Here is a 27,423-nt window from a genome sequence, read left to right as displayed (position 1 = left end):
ACACAAGCCTCTCTCCCTAGAAATTGTCTGTAGGAGGAAATTGTAGGGACTATGCCTCCCTCTTTAAGCAGCACTTCAATCAGTACAAACCCACCCATTCCTAAAGAAGGCAAGTGGGTCCCGTTCATATGGGTCGTATTTACATAGTAGCAGGAGAATCAGTTCATGCCCCAGCACTTTGAATTCAAAAAGAATTAAAAAATTCAAAAGAAGAGATAATGTTTTTGTTATAAGCCTAAGGCTCTGAAAACTGTAGTAGTTAGAATTCCTTGGGTTGTAAGTGACAGAAAACATCTCGGACTAATTGCCTTCCTAACTGGATGCTCTAAGATTGGAGCTGGCTGCACAGCATTAAAGGGTATCTCATCTAGAAACTCCTTCCACACACATCTTTATCTTCTGCAAGTGAGCACCCTCTATTCAGTGGTGTGGTGGGATGTGGGTGTCGGGGGGTGGGGGTGTGGGGAGGTGTGAAGGCAGTTGCAAAGAGTCACAGGTTCACACCCTCTCTGCCTAGTGAAGACTCCTAAGTATCTTTGCTTAAACGACACGCCTCCACCTTGGCCCATCACACGTCTGTCTGCCTGGATCAAGAGAGTAGGGAAAGGTCATTAAGTTCCCTATAGTTGAGGGGTTTGGGGAAGATGCTGTGAGCCATAAACAATGGTGCAGACACGCCATGTTCAGAACCCTACTCCATTTTTTAACATTTGGTTTCTTATACTGGAAGGTCAGCACGCCAAGAATTATTCTTAATACCTGCAAACTGGATAATTTAAGAAGAAAGGATAATAAAAGACTGTACCAGTCAAGTGCTTTGTAAAAGTGGGATAGGAAGGGACTTGAGGAAGAATGAAGGAAAGATGCTTGGCTACAGTCTAAAAATGGAAATGGTTCCTACCAGTCCAACTTACCAATTTGACCTTTGACGATGCCTTGCCTTGGTCATTGTTAATTCTGGGTTTCAGACATTCCTTCATTTATAGGCTTTGGCTGAAAGGGGCTGCTACCTCTTTTCCAAAAGAATATTTCTTCCTCAGTCTCAGCTGAATCATCCCAAAGACTCCCCGGGGAGCCCTTTTGCCCAGCTACGGTCCCCATTCTGTTACTGTGATATTTTTTTTTTTAGATTTTATATGTTCTACCTCCACCCAGGCAAGGTTGGCTTCTCCTCCGAGCCTGAAAGAGCTGGGAAAACAAGCTCTTAGAATCTTCCATGTGTTCTGAGTCAGGCCTAACTTGAGGAGGTGTGGTCCAAAGACAGGTCTCGACAATGCAACCCTCCCACCCCCCGTGGTCTCTGGGGCCATGAAATGGTCTAGCCCCCTGGCCTGTGATGTGGCACGATCTTCTTTCCTTCCCTAGCCTTTGCTAACAGTTGCTTCTTCCTTCATCCAGCACCCGAGCTACACAATATCCTTGTGAGACAAATGGGCAACCGGCAAGTCACACCCTTGGAACGGGAAGAACAAGATGCATTGGCCCCACTGCACGTGGACACACGGTGACCCCATCTCATCCGAGCCTCCTCAACAGCCTCAGTGATGCATTTAGTCACGGCTGGGACCCACCCACTCTGCAGGCTCTGGCTGCAAGAGATTGCATCACGCCACTCAAGAGTTCTTCACGGGCTTCTAACAGACAAGATAGAGCTGGACAGACTGCACGCTTTTGGAGGGGGACAGGGCTCAGATGCAGTGCAGTCGGTAAACATTTGGGTCCTGCAAGGGGTGTAAAAAAATGGGGAGACCCAGACATCTGCCGTATCCTGTTGCCCTGGCAGAGCACTGATGAAGGGGGCTCGCTCAGATCATGCACCCTCCTAGTGCCCCCCGGCCTTCTCTCCTCCAGCCAACACAACACTCTGGGCATGCCCAGTGCCTGCTTTATACGCTCTCCATTCTGACCCCTTGAATCTCAAAGTCCCACCTTTCAACCAACAGGGCCAAGTGCCCACTCACAGCTGTGCTGGGCCTCTTTCAAAAGACAAAATGTATCCTCCAGGCTCTCAGCAGAGGTGTGGGATCTGACCTGTTTAAGGATTTAAAAGGCCGTCTCAAGTACAGGAATGAAGCACAGGTACCAAGAATGTGAGAAGGGGAATTTAAAGGTAGGAAGCAAGGAGGCCAGGGCAGAACTCCTGCAGCATCCCAGGGAGAGAGGATGGTAATCATGGGAACGGTGGAGGCAGTAAGCCAAAAATAGTCAGATTTTACAATATTTGGAGGACAGAGCTGAGACAATATGCAGATGGATTATGAACCCACAGGACAGAGCAATGGACTGAATGCGAGGCATGAAAGCAAAAGAGGAGTCCATGATGAATTCCGAGGTGTGGGGCCTATGCAATTGGCGGATGTCGTTAATCTTTCCTGCAGCATTGAACACTGAGAGCGACAGTTCAGGCGGTGGGGGAGGGGGTGGAAATAAAAAGAGTTACGCGCTTATCTTCTGATGTCTACTTGGCATCCAAGTATAGGTTGAATCTGGCACTCAGGGGGACAGCATGGGGCTGAAGCAAGGAAATGGATCGACTGTCGGAATATGGCCACTCCCGTGCACGGAATCGTGGGCAAGTCAGCTACCTCACTGGACTTTCACATTCTTATATGGAAAATGACCCTGACAATAAACTTCCCAGCCAGACCCTTCTAGCATCCCTCCTTCTTTAGTTCCCAGTATACTCCAAGGGCCAATACCGCAATCCAGGTGTTTTCTCCTTCTATATTAATTTATCCAAAGAGATGAAAATCTGACCTGCAAGCCACTAACAAGCCAATCACAAAATCACTCCAAACACCCTACAACATCATTGCTGAAAATACCCACTTCCTGTAATAAATAATCCAGGCCTGGATTTCCCAGTTGGGCACTCTTAAAAACTTCAGGCACCCTAGACCAGGACTCCAAAGGAATAGTCCGTTTAAACCAAGACTGGAAAGAGATAGAAACCCTACAAGCCTGATCTTCTGGAGGTTTTGTGTTAACTGTGTTCCACGTAAACGCCACTGTGACGATTCGACACACCCCACTGCGAGCTGGAATGTCTAAGGGTGGATTATCAAGTTACTAGCAAACCATGCACAATGTCATGACCCAAAATTATGCTTCTCCAAAACACGCTACTACATCAGGTAGAAAGTACACATGTGGCCAAGCTCTCGCACTAACCAGGTTGACACTGAACACTCTAAGGTAACAACAAAGTCATACTTGTCCTCGACGAAATCAACTCCTGCCCCTCACCAGAAACTGGTTTTCTGCTTAATGTATGAAGCACCACAGTGGGCAGGGGGGACCACATGCAAAGAAATAAACCGTGGGGCTCCCTGGCTTCAAGAAACTTCCAGTCTGGCTGGAGAAACAAGCCCCCTACGTAGAGTTAATCAGCAAGGCAAGAGGTGACCAGCAGGACGAGATGGGTGCCGAGTGAATACTTTGTTTTATTTACTGGAAAGATAAACATAGGCTGTTGAGCTCTAAGTAGATCCATGTTGATTTAAATCAGGCTCCCACGCTTGGTAAACAGAGCAGGTGCTGAAACTAAAACAGTTTTCCAGAGTCTGCTCCAGTCTCATCCCAGAAGATGCTGAGAGGCGCTCTGGAGTCAAGCAGGCTTTAGGAACTGCCCCCCGAGTGTCCAAGCCTCGGGAGGATTCCAGGACCTGCCCTAAAGAAGCGGGTTGACTTTGCACAACCCATGCTTCCCTAAGCCTATTTTAGGAGGGAATCCTTTTTTCCAGTAACCTTATTAACACTCAGCGAGACAAATGTCAGGAAATGCTAGCCCAGAGCTGCCAAAGACTTTTCCCCCAAGCACAAGACGCAGCATTGAGAAACGGTCAAGGCTGATTGGAGGCTGCCAGCCTCGCCTGCACTTACGGTGATTTTAAACACGGCAATAAATAACAGCTTTGACAAGTAGATATGTTTTCCCAGAAACGTAATCCAGAATTGTATTCCCCTTTTTTTGTTGTTACTTTTAAAGATTTTCTTTTTGGGGCGACTGGGTGGCTCAGTTGGTTAGGTGTCCAACTCTCAGTGTTGGCTCAGGTCATGCTCTCACAGTTTTGTGAGTTCAAGTCCCACATGGGGGTCTGCTCTGACAGTGTAGAGCCTGCTTGGGATTCTCTCTCTCCCTCACTCTCTACCCGTCCCCTGCTCACGCTGTCTCTGTCTCTCTCAAAATAAATTAAAAAAAATTTTTTTTTAATCTTGAAGATTTCATGTAATCTCTTCCACCCAACGTGGGCCTCAAACTCACAACCCCAAGATCAAGAGCCAGGTGCTCTACTGAGTGAGCCAGTCAGGTGCTCTGAATCATATTCCTGACCAAATTCACAAATAGTATCAAGTACTTAATAACTCTTTGCCTGATAATATGCCATTAAAAAAAGACACCAAAACTAAAACAAAAACTAAAAACTGCAGACTTCTTTGAGGTTATGAGAGTATACTCCAAGACTTCTAAAACAGCCTTAAATGTGCTGTGTATATTCAGGGAACTAGTACAGTAAAGGGTTATGCTATAAGTTATCAAAAATGAGTATATGTAATCCTATAAAGCCATGATAGTATCGGCTGACTTTAAAACCTCCAACTACTTAGGAGGCTATCATTTTGTCTGCCTGTTTTGAAGGCATAAAGATCTTGGGAAACCCAAGGTGGAGGGGCTCGGTGGGTCTCTTTTCTGGAGCAAAGCAGAGTACGAGTAACATTTTTAGTAACATTTTTCCAGGAAAGCCCAAACTTTTTATTTTGTTAAATTCCCCCAGAGGGGGCACCTGGGTGGCTCAGTCAGTTAACCATCCCACTTCAGCTCAGGTCACGATCTCACAGTTTGTGGATTCAAGCCCATCAGGCTCTGTGCTGACAGCTCAGAGCCTGGAGCCTACTTCAGATTCTGTGTCTCCCTTTCTCTCCACTCCTTCCCTGCTCATGCTCTCTCTCTCAAAAATAAAAAATAAAAACAAATTTTAAAAAATCCTTCTGACCATGGTTGGGGTGCCTGGGTGGTTCAGTCGGTTAACCATCCCACTTCAGCTCAGGTCATGATCTCATGGTTAGGGAGTTCGAGTACCACATTTCTCTTATCAGAATAGAGCCTGCTTCAGATCCTCTCTCTCCCTCTCTCTCTCTGTCCCTCCCCTGCTGTCTCTTTCTCCCAAAAATAAACAAACATTAAAAAAAAATTATTCTGATCATGGTCAATCTAACTCTCATACATGCTGATGACTGTAAAACTGAGAACTTTCAGAAAAAAAGATTTTTTAATTTTATTCTCTTTTACCTGTCTTCCTAAGAATCTATCCTAAGAAATAATCAAGGAGGGGGGCAGGGGACAATGGCACAAAGACTTACGTGCAAAGATGTTCCCCACAGGATCATTTAGAACAACAGAAACAAAAGGCATAAGCTACTCTAAAGGCCCAACAATGTGCCACTGATTAAGCAAATGTGTGTATAAGCGTATTATGGGCAGCTATGTGATCACTTAAAATCCTTACGAATTTTAATGACATGGGGAAGTGCATCTACAATACGGCAATTTTCCTTCTAAATAAATACAAGCCCGGAAATATGGAACACTGCTATAAGCTTGAGAATGTTAAAAACAAATGTGAATATTAAACACATTCAGAAAAATAAAGTCTTGGGAGGAAGTATACCGAATACACCGAATTATTCATAATAAAATCTCTGAGTGGCAAATCAGGGGCCAGTTTCCAAACTGCCTACAAAGAACACAAATTTTGTGAATGAGAAAAGCTACATCTAAAAATGAATTTCACCGGCTTTCGGGGCAAGGTTTTATAGTGGAGGAGTCACAATTGCAGTCCTTACAGAGTTTAGGGTCAGTCATCGAACACGTGGCCTACAGCGGAGGGCGAACTTGAACAGAAGTCTTGGTGATGACTGTACAACAGTTACCTTCAAAATGCCCAAGATAGGTACCTGGATGAACAGAACTGGGCGGCGAAATGCACACCAAGGAAGGAGAGACACTCAGGCACAATAGATGCCAGAGCCCATATCGGAACGTGAATAGCCCATATTGACCCAGAAGGAAATGATCTCCATTCGGGGATAGATGCCTCCCATCCGGGCGCGCTGAGGAACAGTATGGCCAGCAGACCCCTTCTGGACAGTGATTAATCAACAGAAGGAACTTCAGTGGGTGATAGGACATGTGATGGAGGGTTGTGAAACCTGTGATTCTAATCTGAAAGTGATACAACCACGCTTACACAACACAGTCCTTGATAGAATACGTTCCATCGCCGACGCGGTCAGCTGCCACACACCAGCAACTCAAACCTCAACACCTTCAGAATGCCTCATCAGAGACTGTTTTCTGGAAAGAGAGAAGGAAGCTTGGACTTTTAACTCTAGACTCTTTTGGCTGAATTACTCCACTCTCTCTTCAGAGCATGAGTGATCCTCTCCACCGCTTCTTCCCGGAAAAAAAAAAAAAAAAGAGAGAGAACCTGCTTCTTGATATTAAACACTCGCAGTTCTCCTTACAGAAATCATCGGATTTCTGCAGTGCTCACAGGCTCGCTTTATATCCTCAGACAAAAAATATACGCCCTGACCGCAGTTCCATCTGTGAAATGGGAAAGCTCTGACTCAGCCTCTGCTAGGAAACACATGCCAAGTATTCTAGAAAGTCTGGCTGAGTCACAGATAAACGGGGAAAAAGACAAAACAAGGGAAAGTGTAAACGTAGTGAAGGGAATGGAGACGGTGCGTGGGGAAAAAGGAAGCCAGCACAGGTTCATATCCTCACACCCCCTGAAGCTGACCTGAGCCATGGCAGCGCGTCCCCCCTGCCCACAACGTGTCAGTACTCACCTCTGCAGTACCCACCTCAAGGACACCCAGAAACCAAACTCTCACCCACCTCATGTCCCACTGTCCAGGGGACAGTCTCCTTGAGCCACGCCCACCCATTCAGCTCCTGGAGTTCTCCACCAGTAGCACTGGGCAGGCCACACTCTTGCCTGTTTACATTCATCTTTCCCTGCCGTCGTCGTGGCCAGGGGTTAGGAGGATGGCAAGCTCTGGCTGCCCCTTCTCACATCCTGACTCCCACAACCGGGCAAACACTTCACCACCCTGTGCCTACTTCCTCCTCCATGAAACAGGCGACAGAACATTAGCAAAGCACCTAGAACAATGCCTGGCACGTAGAAGTGTTGTTGGCTTCTGAGCTATTATTATGATCCTTCGTCACCGACTCTACTTTCTCTCAGCATCCAGAACACGTTTTCCCCACACAGTAAGCAACCACTAAATATTTAGGGAATCGGTGAATGAGTCAATGGTAAATGCAAGACTGGGGCACCCGGGCGGCTCAGTCAGTTAAGCGTATGGCTCTTGGTTTTCATTCAGGTCATGATCCCACAGTTTCATGAGTTCAAGCCCTGAGTCAAGCTCTGAGCTGGTAGTGCAGAGCCTGCTTGGGAGTCTCTCTTTCCGTCTCTCTCTCTGCCCCTCCCCCACTCACACTGTCTCTGTCTCTCTCAAAATAAATAAATAAACTTAAAGAAATTAAAAGTAAAAAAGACCAGGAGAAAGACCAATAAAAGCCACTTACCTAAATTTGGAAGAAGGAAAGGGAGAATTCTCTACCCTACCCTAACTATATTTTTTTTTTTAATTTTTATTTTTTTTATTTCTCGGAGAGAGAGACAGCGTGAGCAGGGGAGGGTCAGAGAGAGAGGGAGACAGACTCTGAAACAGGCTCCAAGGCTCTGAGCTGGCAGTCAGCACGGAGCCCGACGCGGGGCTCGAACCCACGAACCGCGAGATCATGACCTAAGCGAAAGTCGGACGCTTAACCGACTAGGCCACCCAGGCGCCCCTACCCTAACTATATTCTAAATAAATTTAAATTTAACAGATTGTCGACATTACTCTTCAGGGACTAATTAAAAAGTTTGGATTGTTCCCATTTCATATTGCCATAGCGCTTTGGGGGTCACGAAACCTAGTATCAGAATTTCTCTAAAAAGACAACTCGAACTGAAGGCATTTTTCCAAAGAATAAATGAAATATACCAACAGGTCCGTGAAACTGCGTTCAATATCACTAATCATCAGGAAGCGCACAAGGAGATACCACCCCACAGCTGTCGGAATGGCTGTCATCAAAAGGCAAGAGACAACAAGTGCTGGTGAGGGCGTGAAGAAAGGGGCACCCTGGGCGCTGTTGGTGGGAATGTAACTTGGTACAGATACTATGGGAAATGGTATAGAGATTCCTCAAAAAATCTTCTTCTGGAGTTCTACCCAAAAGAAATGAAAACAGGACCTTGAAGAGGTATTTGCACTCCCAGCTTCACTGTAGCATTACTGACAACAGTCAAGATACTGAAACGACTTCCGTGTTCATCAACAGATACATCGATTTTAAAAAGTGGTGTATATACATAACGGAATATCATTCGGCCATAAGTAAGAAGGAAATCCCGCCATGAAACAACACGGATGGACCCTGAAGGTATGCCAAGGGACATAAGTCAGACAGAGGAAGACAAAGACTTTATGGTATCATTTATATGTGGAATCTAAAAACAGCTGAAACTCAGAGTAAGGTGGTGGTTACTGGGGAGATGTTGGTCACAGGGTACAAACTTCCAGTTACAAAATGAGTCAGTTCTGGGGATCTAATGTACAGCGTGGCAATTATAATTATATACTTGAGTTGCCTAGAGAACAAATCTTACATGTTCTCACGGCAAAAAAGAAACGGTAATTATATGCCGTGCTAGGGGTATTAGCTAACCCTAGAAGGTAATCGTGTTACAATACAGAAGTATATCAAATCGACACACTGTACACCTTAAACTTATACATGTGATAGGTCAGTTATCTCCCTATAAAGCTGCGATTTCAAAAATAAACATGAAAAATAAAATAAAAATACGCTTCTACCCCAAACTTGGTATCCCCACCCACCCACCTTTGACCCTTCTTTCTGCCTCAATGCCAACATGTAATCTGTCAGCAAATTCTACTGATATTCCCTCCCAATCTGCCCACTTCACAATTATTCCCATGGCTAGCAACCTAACACAAGTCAAAGCCCTCACCGATTTCCCACAGTGGTTGGAATCGAACACCAAATTCTCACCATATCCTCCCCCAGGCCACTCTCTCATCCCTCAGGACCTGCAGTCACTGTCGCTGGCTTTAAATTTCTCTCACAGCTAAAGAATTTTCCCCTTAGGGAACTTCATCCACGGTTTTCCTTCTGTCTGGAATGTTCTCCCATCTCCCACCCCTTCCTTCTCTCATACCCTTATCTGGCTAACTCTAGTTGATCCTTCACATCTCATTTTATTTATTTATTTTTTTTAATGTTTATTTTTGAGATACAGAGTGTAAGCAGAGGTGGGGCAGAGAGAGAGGGAGACACAGAATCTGAAGCAGGCTCCAGGCTCTGAGCTGTCAGCACAGAGCCTGACGCGGGGCTCAAACTCACAAACCGCGAGATCATGACCCGAGCCGAAGTCAGACGCTTAACTGACTGAGCCACCCAGGCGCCCCCTTCACATCTCATTTTAAATGTCATTTCCTCAGGGGACTGTCCCAGCGAGTAACCCCCACTGGCTTCTCGGTGGAAGAAATCCCATCTCCCTGTCACACCGTCACAGCACCTATCCGCCACCCCCTCCCACAGGTAGGCGCAGAGATGGTTTTGCTAGGCCTCCGCATCCAGCACAGAACCTTCCAGCATACACCAACTGCCAACATTCACCCAGAAGCGCAGGTGATGATAGAGCCCAAGCCAAATAACCCATCCAGATACCCACATGTATTTCATACCCAACAGGAAGCTCTCAAAGCAGTTTTTCTTAGTAACCATGGAGGAGGTGCCCCACCCCCACCCCCACACTGCTCAGACGCGAAAAAGCAGGAGTGTCGCCATGGCCTCTGAGCTTACTTGAAAATGCTTGGCGCCGGCAGGCAGAGACCCTGTCCGGAGCTCTCTCATCACCCTGTATTTCCTAAGTTTTCCAAACTCTTTCAGCATTTAAGCAATCACGACAACAAAAACACGTACAGCACCACAGTCTGGCAGGCTTTGCTCCTGGGGACACAGACTCCTTGCTTAGCCTGCACCTCAGTGCCCGTTACACAACAAAACACACAAGACCAAGAATGACTAGGAATTCACCCCTCGGTGAAATTCCACGTGGACTTCAAAAGGAAGCCCCCAAGATAAAATGGTGGGAAGTTCTGAAGCCCTGTGCCACCTTGTAAGACACATACTACACCAAAATACCACCATTTTGGGTACGAAGCCTTTCTTTGCTGGGTACAAAGGAAATTAAATGAAAGTCTTTGTACAGCATAGACCCTGATTGGGGGGGGGGGGGGGGGACATCCAGGGGAGCAGCCGCTTACCCACAGCTGATGGGCCAAGCCTCAAATACCACCATTTAGCATAACCCAGCTGCTTAGCACTCATTGGGGGGGGAGGGGGGTAAAAATATAAATGTAAAAACACCAGAAAGAATGAAATATGAACTAGTTACGTGAATCAGAAAATGGGCCCGGGGAGGCCAGGAAGAGGGGAGGGTCCTGGGACTTGGAATTTCTCAGGGGTGCGGGAAGGTTCAAAGAAGGGGAGGGAGAGATGGATCTCTTGTGTAAATTCCTATTTTTTGGCTAACGGCCTGTCCCCCCCCCTCCCCCCCCAAAAAAAACCCAACTCAATACAGCATCCTTGGGGAATAATTTCCTTTTCTGAGCACAGATTAGGAAGCGCTAGATTATAATAAATAAGATGCAGTATCAGTTACAGAACTTCAATTGGTGGGGCTTGCTTCTTAATTTAAATAATATTAGATCAACTGAATTCCACTTATTGAGAATATTCGTTTTTTATAATGCGGGAACCCACATACCACATGGAAAAGAAAATCCAGATTAATGACAAAAATCTTTAAACACCTCTGTGAAAATTCTACCCCACATGGACGCTAGGAGGTTATTTTCTTTGCAACTGATGACAGTGATAATCTCTAATGATTCCTAACAAACACTGAACTTCTCCAGTTTCAAAAGAAAGCACTAGAAATAATTATGAAATAACCTGGCCCAGAAATTACAATAAACCCGAATTTCGGAGAAATTAGGCGGCAACCCTTAGACAATTATTTTGAAACATGTCTGACGAAACAGTAGGATGTGACAATGTTTTCTTTAAAAAGAAGGAAAAACAAAAATGTGAGGAAGAACCCATGGTCTGGAAGAGAGTCGGCCATTCACCGGCAGAGCTGAAAGCAAACCAGAAACCCAGACGATACACCAGCCGGAATCCAGAAGGCCCCCTTTATAAATACAGATAGGCTGCACCTGCCAAAGTGGTTTTCTGGTTGACCCACTGCTGTCCAGTGAAAAGGTGATCATGCATTGACAGTCCCAAGGTGTAGGATTCCTCTATTCCAAAGGCTGCATGAGACCACTAAGTGGATGAAGAGGTCAACAACCAAGCCTTCCTCCCATCCTACCTGCCCGGCTCCCTCTACCAACCCCTCCCTCTCCAGCACCCCCCTTCTCACCCCTTAGTCTCAGGTGAAGATTACAGAAATACACACAATTACGGGGCTAACTCATAACCAAAGACACCATTCGGTTGCCACGGCATTAAGTATTTCACAAATTTGGTTTCCTTTAATCCCAATCCCAGCCCAAGTCCTTTGTCTCCTCTGTCCAGCTGCCAGAGCCCACCCTCCTTTCACAGCCCAGAATGTCTGCGCAACGGCCAGTGCCCAGATCCCCAGGAGCACAGCAGAACGCACAGAGGTTGCGGCCACCAGTTGCCACTCCTTGGGGCAAGGGGACTCCACTGAAGTGTGGCGTGCGCTCATGGTGGTGGCTGGAAAACACACCCTATAAGACAGCAGAGGATAAAGGGACCTAAGTCCCCCTGTGCTCTCCTTGCCAAAATCCACACTGGCTCTGGCTAAAATGTCTTTCCATCTCCTCAGCCTGTTCATTTCCAAAGATGAAAACTAAGCACTTAATTAGATCTACCTTGTGACAACTATCCACGTGGGACAGTTGTGGAGGCAGCATCGAGCAGCTCTCTCTAAATGGAGAAGCCTCCACCCTCACCTTCGGGTGATGCTCCCCAGGGCGGGCCCCCGACCTCCATCCACACTGGCAAGGGACTGTGTCCATCCTGCACCCACTTCTAAGAATGGTACCTTCTCTCCACTCAAAGAGAAAAAAAAAAGCCTCTAAGAGATTTTAAAGATAACACCCTTTCCCTGTAGGTCAAAAAAAAAAAAAAAAAAAGTGGCAGCCTTGCCCAGCATTTCCAAAAGCAGAGAAATGCATTTCAAAGTCTAGACGCACGATGGGAAATGTGGGGGTGGGGGGTGGGGGGTAAAAAGGACGGGCTTCCTCATTTTACCCTCTAGGACACTGTAGCTATCGCACTTTTTAAAAGGCTTTGTATACTATTAAAATGTCTGCACAGCATTCACTTTCCTGGGAGAAACCTGCATCAAGCAGACCCCACACCAACAACATCCTCACACTTAGGACAATGTCCCTGCGACTCACAGTCCGCAAAACAGAACCAGCCACAGAAAGTTACTTTCTACTCCCTTAGTAAAGAACATGCCACGAGGCCCTGGAAAAGGAGCGGAGAACCCGGTCCAGTCCTCGCTCTGGCCGCTAACTCAGCGTGTGACGTTGGGCAATTCACTTAGGGCATCTCTGGGCCTGTTTCCTTTTCTGAGAGCTGGTTGGGCCGAGATGATCTAAGGTCACTTCCAGCCCTGAAATCTTGACATTGTGGAAGCATAGGTAATTATGAGCATCCATTTTACTGCAGGGTTGGAGGAAGGGGGGAAGCTTCTGGAATAATGTCAACCTTTCTACATGCCTCATTTATAACATGAGGATTTGTAGAACATTTTCACAAACGATGAATCAAGATGTGGCTTAACGGAAATAAATCACTTTGTAATACATACACACACATACATATGTATTGAATATTCATATAACAGAGGCATAATTCATTAAATAATATATACTCTATTACAGCAAGCTACAAAGTAAGGAGACAGTTAGCCTGAAATTTGACACAATGCATCTTGAAATTTTTCTACTTAAGAAAATCATTTTGCCATTTTTAGAAATTACAAGTAACAGAGAGGCAAAATATATTAATGGGTAGCATTTTGTGGTAGTTAAATAAAAAATACATGAATTATTTCATGCTTTGCATAATTCTACCTGTCACAGATTCGTTATAAAAATGTGTCTTCCATTAATTATTTCAAAACTATGAAGTCCAGCTCATGATATAAATATATGGAAGAGAATATTCTAAGAAGGCTGAGCCAACTTCTCAAGAGGTTAATTTATAAAATCCACTTTCAGAACCTACAAAATCTGAAAGCACATTAAAAATATATGTAGACACACATTTTACGTTGTAGTCTCTCACTACTAAAAACAAATGTTTCCTATGTTAAACACACAGGCTTTCAAAGCCACGGATGTACAGGTTAAAATGAACTGAAGCCCTTCCAAATTCATTTCTACTCTCCATTTACAATCAATCAGCCCCAATAAAATTCTGCTGATATGAATATAGAATACTACTACTTTCCAACAATTAAGATAAACTGAGGGACCGGGGGCGGGGATTGGAAAGTCTCAAATCCAACGCTTCCCTTTTGAATTTTCTAATTCCCTCCTCTGCAACTCACCTCCACTAAATGAGGTTTTTGGGAAAGGATTTGGGGATTGTATTTTTGTAAACTACTCTGGCACCATTTCCAGTCTCCCCCAAACCTTGGTGACAGTGTCCCATTAGCTGGAGACCACAAGGCTAGACTAACCCAACACCAGGAGAAAGGGGGTGGTGGGAAGATTTTGAAATTTTCCAGGTAGGTAACAATCACTAAGGTCCAAGAGCAGAAAACAAATACCTTCTAGATATAAACCATATCCAAGAATATTCCAAAAATATAAATATTTTACAGAAAGAAAAACTGATAAACAAGACCTATTATCGACAAAAGATTATTTTCTTCATCTCCCCCCAAGGAAGGAAGGAACTGCCTTTGTAAGGGCACTTACGACGATGTGTGCCGGCGACGGAGAGCGGGCATCCTTGAGGGCTTGTCTGCTCTGGAGGGTCCCCGCCTGGACATCAAGCAGTGGCCATTTCATCTGGAGATACTAGAGGGAGGAAACAAAATGAACGTGGCAGATGAATTTGGAAAATCCATACAAAACAGCTATCCCAAGACATAACTCCTGGGGTACCTGATAGACAGACAGGAAACTAAAAGGAGTAAAAACACATGCAAATAACAACACTGAAAAACTTAAAAGCATGCAAATAACACCACCACCAATAGAAAAATCCAATCGTGCCATACCAACAGATTCTTCCTTAGGGTTCACGTTCAACAGGTACTTTTATAGAACATCAACACTATTAACAACCACAGTTTGGTTTTTAACATTCAAACTTTAGGCTGGCTCCAGATAACACCATTTCACTGGTACTACCTCATTTAGAGGAAACAGTAGGAGAGGAAAGAAGGGAGAGAACACAGGTCTTCCAAAGGGAGAATGCAAATACAAGTCTCAAGCCATAGGTGTCCAGGAGACCATAATTCCAGATCTGCTCTTTCAGTGACCTTCATTTCTCAAACGCCATCATCCTTCACTTTCCAGATGAGTATATCTGTCCAACAGTGCTTTGGTAGAAGCTGCCCAAACAAGAGGAAGATGGATCCCCTCATCCAACCCCAAGGGATGGAAAATCCGTGGCACACGGAAGTGAAAGGGAGTTACTTCTGTCACAAGAGATTGAGAAGAGCTTGACCGACTGGTCCAATTCCCTGTTGTACAAACAAGGAAAACCAAGGTGAGGTGGACTGCCCCGTCACAGAGATACTGAGCACATAGGATAAGTAACTCCAAGGGGCACACCCATTTCACTCAGGAAACCTTCAGACAACTGAACAAAACTGAAGCCACAATGCTAAGATTTTCATAAAGACATCACCAGACTCTGGATCTCTGAATGCCAATGGTTTAACGCTCCAGTTAATGCTTGGAGGGCACTGAAGAGGCCACCTTGGTCTTTCCAGAGACCCCAAAGCAAAATAAATGGCTAGTTTTCATATAAACTGTATGAATATTGATTAAAGCTCACTTTGTACATAGCCTTCTTGTGAAGTATAAGGAGATAGGAAGGCATTTGCCCTCAGGGAGCTTATACACACATAAGAGGACCGACTCACACACAGATTAAGTCCAGATAGAACGTAGGAGAACCGTGGCACAGACTCAGGGAGTGGTGCCTAGGGAATACCAAGAAAGAAGATGGTAGTTCTGAGAAAGACCCTGGGGAAGGCTGTACAGAGTAAGTGTTGTTGAGTCAGAAAGATTTCAACAGAAAGAAAAAAGAACAGCACGGGACAGAAAAAAGAACAGCACGGGACAGTCCAGAAAGAAGGAAGGGTTGGCTCAAATCCCATATGAAAAGGGAGGGTGAAAGCCACACACACAGCTTTCCCATAGGTTCCTTAAAGATACAACTGGACAACGGATTAAAACCAAATGCAGTTACACCCAACACTGGAAGAGCCTGGCCCACGAGCTACCTGCCCCAAGCACACAGTCATTTTCCCAACTGAGATCTATACAAGGTTAAGAGAACTTCTATAACCTCGGGGCTGTAAGAAGGCTCTTGTGTGAGGAAACTTGGTTACTAGTCCTGGTAACTCACCACAAGACCTTGCATCAAATCCCTTTGCTTCTATGGGCCTCCAGTGTTTCATCCATCAACGATCGGGGATGAGGGTGAGGGAGGGACTGCCCCAGCACTGAAGGATTCTGGACCCCCAGACTGTAAATATCAGCAAGTACCCCACTCCCACCCCCACCTCAGTCACCCTGATAATCAAACCATTGCCAAATACCTACTTTGGGGGCAGTAGCATCCCAAGCTGAGGGCCACTGTAGTAAATGTTTCCGTGGTCTCCCTCAGCCTGTAACCCAAGCCAACGGGCCATGGGAACCCACTCCACCCCAGCTCACCCTGACTTCTTCCCATTCTCACTCACCACATAAATATATGAACCTCATTGGTCAAAACCACTCAACAGCATCATTTCCTTGAGGCCGACCAAAATGGAAACCTGCCAATACTCTTCTCTCCTCTCATAAAAACCCGTGAAGAAAAACACCAAGCTGAGTGCCACACACCTACACCTCACGCTACCCTCAGTGGGCAGGGGTCAGATAAACAGACCAGTTTTTATCTTCGGCCATCTGTAAAACTGATTTGGTCACATCCAAATACCAGCTCCATAGAATTCAGAAATTTAGGCTTTGTTTAAGGTGACAGACCTGCCCTGAGGACCTCACTGGAGAACTGTCATACCCATAATGCAATATTAATGCAGAGTCTTATAATTCTTATTTTACATAAAAGCTTCATTGTGTGCCATATCCAATCTCCGCAGGCTACCTGCACATATTTTTATGAGCCTACATTTCAGCGCTCCAAGCCTACAATACACATAATTTTCAATTATGTTAGGGCAGCCCAGGATCACTGCCTATATAACATTACTGGTTGGAGGAAATGAGACTCGGCCCCACTGCCCAGAGAGAGCTAACCAGATCCAGATGGCAGAGGAAGACAGCCCCAGTCCCGCTGGCTTGCAAGGACTCCGCAGTGACAGCCTCCACATCTCCATCCCAATGCAACTTGATCCCACAGAATGGCTGGGCCCCCGCAAACCTGTGCCCGTCCCATGGAAATAACTGGCATTCGGGCCGACGAGGTTCCTTTCGGGGAAAGAAGTATTATGTCAGGATTTTTAAAAGGAAGTTATTAACCTCCTCCAAAAGTGATGGGTTTCCCAGGTTCCTTCATCTTCTACAATTGGTCCTTATTAATAAGGAAAATAAATAAATAAAGGGAAGAAAAAGGAAATTAGGTACGATTATAGCCTAGAGGAAAATCTCTTCCTTCCTGGAGACACTAAGCGGCAGGAAATTCTATTCTGTTGGGTCCTAAAGGAAGACCTGAAGGAGGAGGCATCTCGGATTTACGAAAGGGCTGGAAAGCCACGCCACATTTTCCCCATGGCCCAACTTCGGTTTTACATCCTTTTGGAGAAGGAAAAAAAAAAAAGTTCCCACCATCCCACTACAAAAACAACACTGGGCTCCGGCTCTCTTCCTTTCAGGCCGCTCACCGTGGAAATTATGAATTGCCTACAAAAACACTAAACTTTTCAGCAAACTGCAATCAAATGGGGCCGTGGGAATTACTGCATTGAAAACTGTTGAAATGGAGTCCTGCTCAACTTGCATTTTTTGTAAAAAATAAATAAGTAAATAAATAAATAAAAATACATAAGGCCATCTTGACTTAAGTGTTCCATCCTTTGTTTAATACTAATGTTCTGCTCATGGCCCATTAGGGTTTTTCCCCCAAATCATATTTTATGATATGTCTCAGGGAGCTTAAGTTAAGCTTCAGACCTGTGGACAAAGTCTCGAAACATATACAAAACCAATGGTCTGAATGGAATCAAAGTGCTTTAAAAGCCTGTTAAATTATCAGCAAAAAAAAGAAAAGAAAAGAAAAGAAAAAGGTATGCAACGCTAACTTCTCCTCCCTCACCACCCCCAATAAAAAAAAGAAGAAGACAAGGGGGCAGGGGGCTCCTGGGTGGCTCAGCCGGTTCCGCGTCTGACTTCAGCTCAGGTCATGATCTCACGGTTCATGGGTTGGAGCCCCACATCAGGCTCTGCACTGACAGCGCAGAGCCTGCTTAGGAGTCTCTCTCTCCCTCCCTCTCTGCCCCTCCCCCACTCATACTTTTTCTCAAAATAAATACATAAACTTAAAAAAAAAAACAGACAAGGAAAGGTAGGTGGGCGAGGGATCTTCTGAATCAGAGGGCCCCTGCAGGACCCAGCTACAAAGGCAAAGGTATCTGACAAAGGCACCCCCGTCCTCAAGGGTACGGCTTTAGTAGCAAGGATGGTGAGGAGGGGCTGCTCAGAGAACCTGAAGCCAAGGGCTCCTGGGGTCGTGGCACAAAGTCAATTTTCTAAACAAAGAGAACAAGGCAAAGACAGATGATGATGACAAAGCTCCACATCCTTAAATTAAAAAAAAAAAAAAAAAAAAAAAGGCTGCCTGGCGGCACTTCCTGTCAGTTGCTCCATCTCACAGATGGGCAGGCAAGTGGATCCGTCCCTTTACTCGTACAGGGCAGGGTTGGCAGACTTTTCTGTAAAGGGCTAGCGCACATATCTTACTTAGCCTTTGTGACCCATCTTGGTTCTACTTAGCTCAGCAGTGCTTAACACCGGAGCAGCCACAGTCCACACATGCACGCATTACGTCACGGCTGTGTTCCAATAAAGCTTTACTTATAGATACTGAAATATGGATTCCATAGGACTTTCCTGTGTCAGGAAGTATTATTCTTCTCTTAATTTTTTCCAACCAGTGAAAAATAATGAAAACCATTGTTAGCTCACAGGCCATACACAAAGAGGCGGCAAGATGGCTTCAGCCTCTGAGCCACTGTTGCCACCCCTGGCTTAAGGAATGAATATGTAAAGGCCTGATTTCAACTTGGACAGGATACATTCCTTCAGTGGGCCTTAAGTCCACAGACTGTCGAACATAATTATTTGGTGGCCCCAAGGCGACATTTTAGATTTAATCGTCACTGGCAAAGTCCAGTTTTGGGGGAAAAGCTCGGGAAAGAATGTGAGCTCTCCAGCCATGACTCCCAGTCACAAGGTCTAACCACTAGACCACGGGCTCACCGAAATAACTACCCCTCCTTTCCAAAATGGAAGTTTGAAAATCCCTGAGCAATCCTGACTGGAAAAGGTTCACGTGTTCGAAAGTTCTCAGGCACTTCCCAGGAAATGCTGGCAGTGCGTCACATGCCGTGGATTCACCACAGAAGCCCACTGGGCAGAAACTCTGCAGGTCATGGGTGACGTGCCCCGTATGCTTTGGGAATCACGTTCAGAAACTCCTCTCTCTAGAGCTTCTCGGCATGTACAACCTTCAGACATCCCAAAGCTGGAATGAAGTCCGTGCTGGGCCAGCTCTGCCCATCAGCAGATGGCATCGGCCATGGGCTCAGGCTGATGGGGATGCAGGGGCCACCATGGGGCCTGAAGAGACTGCTAAATGGAGAGGAAACCGGCCCCTTCTGCAAGACCAGGTCCCATAGAAAGCCTATGATGCAGAAAGGCCTTGCACTCCCCTCCCCTTCCTGGTAGGTGGGCATCCTTTACCTAAGTACAAAAACAATAAGAAACCAGCCTTTTCCATCCACACTGCTTCTGAGCAGGAGTGCTTCTTCCTAGGAAAATCCATTTTACAAGAATTCAAAGTAGCTGGAACCCATCCTGATGAGAGATCGGGACTGCTTAGTCTTCCTAACACATGAGCACCAGAAAGTCATACTTGCTGTGTTTTTTCTCAAACAGAAAAGTCGGTATTTTGTCCAAACACCCAAACCGAGAGACTGCAAGCCATGGTCTATCACATCCAAGCCCACGAATCCTGCCCCCTCTGCGAGGCGACCCCACAACCCTCTCCGTGCAGCCTCACCATGGGCCCTGTGGACTCTACCACGCACCTGCAAGCCGGAAGGGGTAAAACCATGATCATAATGTTCACGCCACTCAACTTTACCAAATCAAAGGCTGCCAGAAGTCCCTCATTGTAAGAGAAAAATGGTAAAACTTCATAAGACAACAGGAAGCACGAGTATATCGCCAATGGCGCACACACATTTCTTCGGGAGCTCACGTTGGGAGGCACACGTGTACATCTGTTAAAGAACAGGTTTGCCTGTCTCTTTTGGAACCTACCTCATTTGTCAGAACTGGAAGCTGGAAAATTCAGCCCATCTTCTATAAGTAATTATAATTAACTTTGCCCTGGGGGTCAGGGAAACCCAATTTATCCAGAAGAGTAAAATTATAAGAAGCCGTGATTAATATTCTGTCTTACCTACCCTCTGAATCATACAGGTACCAACAAGTTCCCCAAAGCTAGCATTGCTCGCATATACCTAACAGTGAACTTATATCAGAAGTTATCAGAGTTCTGCAGGCTCCTCAGGGCCACCTTTACAAAATTGGTTTGACCAATTTTCCTGCAGATGCAGAAGGTACAGGAGATTAAGCTGCTTTGCTCTAGGTTAAAACACAGCCCAAGAATTGCTTCTTCAATCCACATAAGAGCCAAAGATACAGGCTCTATTTAGAGAGGCATTATTATTTGCCTATAAAGTACAACTGCACAGAAAAAGAAAATTCAGGAAGGTGTGATTGTGGCTACTTGGGATATAGCATAAGTGAGTGTATACGATAGTTACCAACGGAAAGAAACCCAAAGACCTCACAAGGCTGGGTACATTTTGAACTTGGAGAAGGAAAAAAACCACAGAAGAAAATGAAATTAGGATGCTAGGATTGACTTTAATTTTTTTTCTCTAATGACACCAACCATTGTTAAGAACTTAGAGATGTTTCTCTTTAAAGTCCCTATCCCATTTCCCAACATAAAATGAAAAATGAGGGAAAAGAAAGATATCAAGGCAGCTGTGTAAGACAACAATTCAATAGCTCTGCCCTCTATCTCCCTGAGTTGGTTGCTACAAGATTTTTAAATGAAATCCTTGCAGTTCCCCTTTTTGTCTTCCTAATCATGACAACCGAAAGGTTCCTAACAGTATCGCTTCACATTTAGGGAGCAGCCTGGGGTTCAAAGCCACATTCACAACAATCCTATATAATCAACAAGCAGAAAGCTACAACTAACCTGTTACCAAGGAGGTTAACTAAGGGCGTTAGAACGCAGCCTCGGCTTACCTGGGGTCCCTGGGTCAGCTGGCATTCTAGTGCATAGGGCTCCGGACCACTGGCATGTTTCCACTTCATCCTGACTCGCCTGAGAACTCCCCTCCACCGTCTTCGGTTTTCTTATCAAATGCTAGGCATCAGTATCACGGGAACGTCACACAGTGTCCACAAAGGAATGAACCATCCTTTCTCCAGCACCTATCCGCTCACTTCTCCCCCCCAGGTCGCTGGGCAAACGTTCAGTTATTCTCCTCCAAGGCTACTCGGTGATTATTTCTACCACAGCTACTGAGGCCACTGGTATTAAGGGGGAAACTGAGCAACAGAAGCAAATAACAAACCCCAAAAAAATCCAAAATCCAAAACCTGGCATCCCTGTATTCTTTACTTCCCCAGCTATGTGACACCCCTTGTCCCTGAGATCTACTTGCAATTGCTAGGTCGGTGGTTTTGCGGGGAGGCTATGCTATAGCAGCTCATAGCAGCACAGCTGGAGAGCATCTCACTGAGCCCTTCCTTTCAAACCCAGATGGGCCCCCCTGGGCTGGGGGCTGGGACTTTCTTCCATCCTCCCAAGAAAGTCACTCTTAAAATCACGGCTATGTGTTCCTGGGACCGCACAAGAGGGAAAGAGAGTCCGGAAACCCACTCTCGAGCCCCACTTCTGCCACTATCTGCACAATCACTTCAGTTCTCCCCTGGGAAGGCAACCTCTTCCCCACTCTGGACCTAAATCTGTAGCAGGAAGCCAAGGAAAATTCTCTCAAAAGTCCCATTCTCCTCTAACTCCCACATGCCTGCAGCATTTGCAAAGCACACACCCTGTGTCCGGTGTGGACTAGATATTCTACGGCCGAGAACCCTCATCTAAGACCCAGTCGGTGGGATGATAAGCTCATCAATGGTACAGGGACAAGCACAAGGAAGGAGAAATACTATAAAGAAAGATTTCATTCATGATGGTGACATGGTCCTATAGTTTCCAAACCTTGCTGGTTTAGCAAGACTTTCCTCCTGACCCACTCTGGACCTGCTAAAAGCAACTATCTGGGGGTGGGCCCAGGGTCTGTAAATTTTTTTCCCCACCAGCTTGTCACGTGACCCTGATGACCAGTAATCAGCATAAACTATCAGCCCTAGGGCAGTACCAATAATGAGCGTGTTGTACATCTGCAGATCCCACCTTACTTTCTCAAAAGCTTTTATTAAACTCCTACATTGACTGTCACTACATCTCTTCAGGTGGTCAAAGCAGATCATCTCCAAACCCGCTTTGAACTTTTTTTACGTTTATTTATATTTTGAGAGAGAGACAGAGCACGAACGTAGTAGGGGCACAGAGAGAGAAGGAGAGAGTTCTAAGTAGGCTCTGCGCTGTCAGAACAGAGTCCTGCGCGGGGCTCAGACTCACAAACCATGAGATTATGACCTGAGGTGAAATTAAGAGTCAGACGCTTAACCCACTGAGCCACCCAGGCATCCGTCCAAACCCAGTCTAAAAGCGAAGAAAAGCAGAGAGAAATTAAGGGACTTAGTCATGCAGTTAGGAGGGATTCCGAACCAGAATGTAGAGTTCTGGTATTTTCAGACCAGGACTCAGAATCTCTTCTATCAGACTGAGTAGAAGCAGCAGTGGGAGGGAGGGCAAAAAATGGTGCAGCCCCCACACCTACACAGGGAGCCCAGTGGGAAATCAGCCTCAGAGACAGTCTCGCTCTGTCACACCAAAAGTAGCCCAGGACAAGCCATGAAAGAGTCTTCAGGCAGGCCTGAGATTGAGCTCCCCCAAAGACGGCTGTGGACCTCAAGCCAATGCAAGCCCTGCCAAAAGCGCCCGTGTCCCTGAGTCCCAGGTCGGAGGACATGAAGCCACTGGAAGAACCTGGAAACAGAAACCCTTGTCTTCCTGTCGTGCTCCAACAGGTTGCCCGTCTTCAGCCCCCACACAGGGAGCATAACCTCCTTCCCCCAGCATATCCTCCTTTCTCCTTTACCCCATTGGGGGTAACTAACCAATAATGAAAGCTCGCACGCCACTGGAGGAATCTCCCATTAAGAGACAGACCAAAGACGACCTACTTTGTTCACATTTTTTATTACTGCCTCTAATAAAAAGGCTCAGCCCAGTCCAGTTGATTGGAATGTGCTAGTTAGCATCTGCTGGCCTAACCAAGTGCACGCAGGCACCTGCAGACCAGGAAAAGAAGCTGAAAGACATGGAGTGGCAAGTGTGGGCATCACGGGGGGCTCACCAAACACGGGGCAGAGTGGGAGGAGAGCACGCCAAGTCTCAGCTGAGGAATGGGGAAGTACGAGGTGGTCTAGCCATACGATGGAATATTATCTGGCAATGAAAACAAGCGACTACTTCCAACAACACGGATGTCCCTTGAAAACATGCTAACTTAAAGAAGGCTGACAACAAAGGTCACATACTGTAGGATTCCTCCCATAGGAAAATCCAGAATAGGCAAATCCATAGAGACATAGATTAAATTAGTGGTTGCCAAGGACTGGGGGCGGGAGGGGGAGGTATGAGGAGTGACTGTTAGTGGGCACAGAGTTTCTTTGGAGGTGACAAAAATGGTATGGAAATAGACGTGGTTAATGTTTGCACACCACTGTGAATATGTCAAAGCCCACCGAATTGTATACTTTAAATGGGTAGATTTAATGGTATGGTATGTGAATTATATCTCGATTCTTAAAATGGATTACAAAAAAAAAAAAATGCAGCAAGTCCCTTGATGGTTATCACATTCATTTCAAAGACAAAGGGGTGGGGGAGAGCACACAGTCACGTATGCAGACTCCACCCACAATGCCATCATGCCTCAAGAATGAGCCACGAAACAGGTGAACAAACCTATTCTTTAAGGAAAAAATCAGACCCTCCAAAGCTTCCTGGGAAACGAGCGATCTCCAAATGTGACCGGCTGGCGCGAGATCTCTGAAAAGGACCGTTCCGACGGCGGGGGACCATCGACCCTGCAGGAAAGCTGGGAAGAACACAGCCCGCCCTGGGATAAACGTGCTGAGGAAGAGACCAGGGAGGCAGAACGGAAGGAAGGGTGTAGAACTATCTGAAGGCCAACCAAACAGAGAGGAGCGCTGGAGTCAACAGAACGGCGACAGGTCAGGAACCTGAAGCCTGGGTCGTCACAGTCTCTTCTCCAGCGCCCTGTGGCTTCAGGCAGGCCAGGGTGGCTTTGCACCTCAGTTTCTCTAGCTGAACACGGGCTTGGGGCCACTTGCCTAGAGTCTCCCAAAGGACTTCCTCACCGTATTTTCAAGGCCAGAGGGGAACACTATGTAAATGACAGGACAGTTAAGATTTGTCATTTCTTCCTCCAACTGCACCCCAGGGTTACAAACCAGAAGAGTTGGCTAACTTGTTCCCTTGTTAGCTACCGTAAATTGTCAGAGAGACAGCCACCAGGAGACCTTCGAGAAACACAAAGCCAGAGAGTCACAGGGTCCTGGTGAAGACTTATTTTAAGTACATGAGTCGGCATGACCGCAGCAGACACTAGAATCAGGAACTTTGAAACATTCCTTTCTTTCTCCACAGCCAGGAGCTCTCAAGACTCGGGATTTTTTCCGATTCGGCTGTGCTTCCCAGCCCGTCACGTTTCTTCCCCCTCTTCCACCACAACAGACCATGCAAGGCTCGGCGGTCAACAGGCAACCGAGGCACAATTAATGTGCTTCAGTCAGTGGACACGCAAGAGAGGCCTCGGCTCACGTCCTCGGATTCCAACCGAAATGACGAAGCGCGCTGCATTTCCCTTCTATTTGTGCTTCCCCCCGTCACATTTTGAACGAGGTCGGTGGCTCCAGCAAGGTCCCCCTGTCCAACGTTTTATTGTCCGACGCTGGCTGTGACAGGCATGTGGAGCCGCTTCGTAATGCTAACCTCGGGAAGCCAAAAGGTCAGGCAGCGCCTCTGGTTCATTTTGCTCGGGGAGGACCAAACCCCCCGAGCCGGGGTGAAGATTTAGTGAGGCTGACCTTCTGGAGGCCCCCGACCCCCCCCTGCACACAAGTCTCGCTGCCTCAGCCAGAAGCGGCCTGCCACTCAAGTATCATCTTGCTGTAACAAATTACTCCTAACCCAGGATTACGGCTCTTTCCAAATCCCTCCTAGAGAGCAAGGAAATAAACAGTCTCTCCCAGGACTCTGCCCCAGTTGTGTCCCCTGTTGGTAATCCTTGTCTGTATTTGCTTCTCCTACAAGCCTTCGTCTGGGAGGTCTGCTAGACCATTCCGGCCCACTTTCCTTTCAGACATAAGCTGAATGTCTCAATTGTCCATTAGGCACAGTAGAAGATGAAGGCGGCCTTTCTGTCCGGAGGAGTCTCACACAATAGTTCTCTTTGCCCACACACTTCTCGTCTGACTGCAGACTCGACTGGCCTAATCCTAGTCACTCACGGAACTCCACACCCCAAATTCCTCCCCAGCGCCCCAGAGGGACGGGTGCGGACGCGCCACTCAAGTCCACACCAGGGCAGAGAAGCAGCCCCCTCCCACCCCCTCCCACCCGAGGGACAGCATGCCATTTGGGGGCGGGCTGAATGGGGAGAAAGATCTAGAAAGAAGAGGCAAGATAGGAGATTGCCGGCAGGAGAGACTGCCTCTGACCCCATCCTGTGATTTCCTTTAATAAACTACCAGGAGATATTTCGAGCACAATAACCTCACTTGGGGAAGGAAACACAGTTCTGCCCACTTCCAAAGTCTCCTCTGAAATCCCAGGATATTCCAGACCCTTCACACAGACAGGGCCGCTTTGTGTTTTTAATTGTATACATACAGTGACCAGCATATGCCAAGAAGCAAAGGGCAGAACAATGGATTTTATAACCAACATGGGTGATTTGAAGCGATAGGGATCTTCAGGTTGTTTTACGCGAGACTTTTCTCCCTGCAGAGAGCGGCTGACAGCACACTTGGTGACAACATTCTGGGCCGGGAGAGAAACTTTCTGAAATAACCCAAAGGCACTGAGGACACAGAAATACCATCAAAAATCCAGGCGCCAAATCAAATTCCTGTTTTAAGAAAGGGGAGGGGAGGGGACACCAGTTGAAGAAACTGAGTTAGACGATACACCTCATTCTAACGTGAGCCCCACCTTAATGGGAACGTGAGCCCCACCTTAATGGCCGAGGCCATCCCCCCCTCTCTCGCCAGGGCCACCGGGCCTCTCCAAACAAACTTGTTCTCTGCTTCTGTGGTTTTAGTCTTTAAAAAAGCTGGCTTGGAAAAGAGCAGTACTGATCTGGAGCTAACCACTTAGCTCATTACGTGTCATCTGGACGGGAAAATCAATTCCAACAGCATCGAGTTTGGTTATCCCCTCCCCCAAAGGTCTGCACTATTAATAGCAAGGAAGTTTCGGTTTATTTGTAATCTTGACCAGCCCTGACCACGGAACCTGGACATGTGCACTCCTAGAGCTCCCAGCCACCTGGGAGACAGAATTTCAGGTCTCCGTCTTTTGACAGCAGTAGAAAGATGCAGAAGGTAGGCTGAACTTCAAGCAGACAGCAAGATTCAGGTCAAAGAGTACTGGATCCCAGGCAAAGGCCAGGCAGTCAAGGGGGAAAACTAAGTTAACATCTCTCCACCTATTTAACCAGCTCCTGTGCTCCCCTATGGACAAAGGTCACCATGTTATCTGCCCAACACGGAGTTGGCAGACAGAAGGTTCTAGAAGAAACAGGTTAAAGATAAAGCTAAAACCCCATTAATTCAGGCCAACGTGTGTCTGAGCACAAGTAGAATGGGTAAGAGCACAGGCATAGGAGCTGGAATGCCTGGGTTCAAGTCCAGCACCTGCGGCTTCATGCTTCTGGGGTGTTGGACAAATGGCTTCACCTCTCTAGGAGGCCAACCCTGCCCTTGACTGCAAGGTGAGGATAATAACCTAGGGATGACAGTGGTACCTCCCTCTCAGGATATACAGGAGTCATTAGTAGTCTTTGCACTACAAACCAGATGTGGTTGATGTATGAGCTAGAAGGCTGATGGGGTTCATGGTCATGGAGCAAGCCATCTGACCGCAGGAAGTAGAAAGGAAGAGAAGGAAGCAAATGCACCAATTAAATAAATGCACTAAGTTAACAGACTGCCCAAGTTGGGTGTCTGATGAACAGACCAGCGGACACATCCAGCGGTTACTATCCACACGTCACTGGGAAGGTAACAAACTGTTCATTCAGCTATTTTAAATATATCCCTCCTTCCTCTCTGTATGAGCCCTGGCAAAGAGAATTCAACTCCAGCTGTGTGAAGTCTTCCCAAACACCTGAATGAAAGAAGCCATCTGCACAAAGGCCCCCTCAGTCTCTGCCCAGGTACAGGTGAACACACAGTCATCCCAACCAAGCCTCCCTCACTCTGCAGATACAAGGGCACAAAGCAAATCACATGCTGCCGCCATCAGACAGGAAAAATGCTAAGTCAGCAAATTGTCTTGAATGACACTTCATGCTGCGC

At 46.5% G+C, this 27,423-nt stretch overlaps 1 protein-coding gene across 27 annotated transcripts in view; it reads right to left on the bottom strand.

The window, feature by feature from the left end:
* Positions 1-27,423, bottom strand: part of TCF7L2 (transcription factor 7 like 2) — a 198,775-nt gene that overhangs the window by 109,808 nt on the left and 61,544 nt on the right. For all 27 annotated transcript variants that reach the window (XM_039237592.1, XM_039237585.1, XM_039237590.1 and 24 more), the window contains one exon: positions 14,119-14,220. In XM_039237592.1, the coding sequence (XP_039093523.1) occupies positions 14,119-14,220 (102 nt within the window). The remainder of the gene's footprint in view (positions 1-14,118; positions 14,221-27,423) is intronic.

This window comes from Hyaena hyaena, unplaced genomic scaffold (assembly GCF_003009895.1).
Source record: "Hyaena hyaena isolate Hyena2069 unplaced genomic scaffold, ASM300989v1 scaffold_128, whole genome shotgun sequence".
Taxonomy (NCBI): domain Eukaryota; kingdom Metazoa; phylum Chordata; class Mammalia; order Carnivora; family Hyaenidae; genus Hyaena; species Hyaena hyaena.
This window is presented reverse-complemented; position numbering and strand designations above follow the sequence as displayed.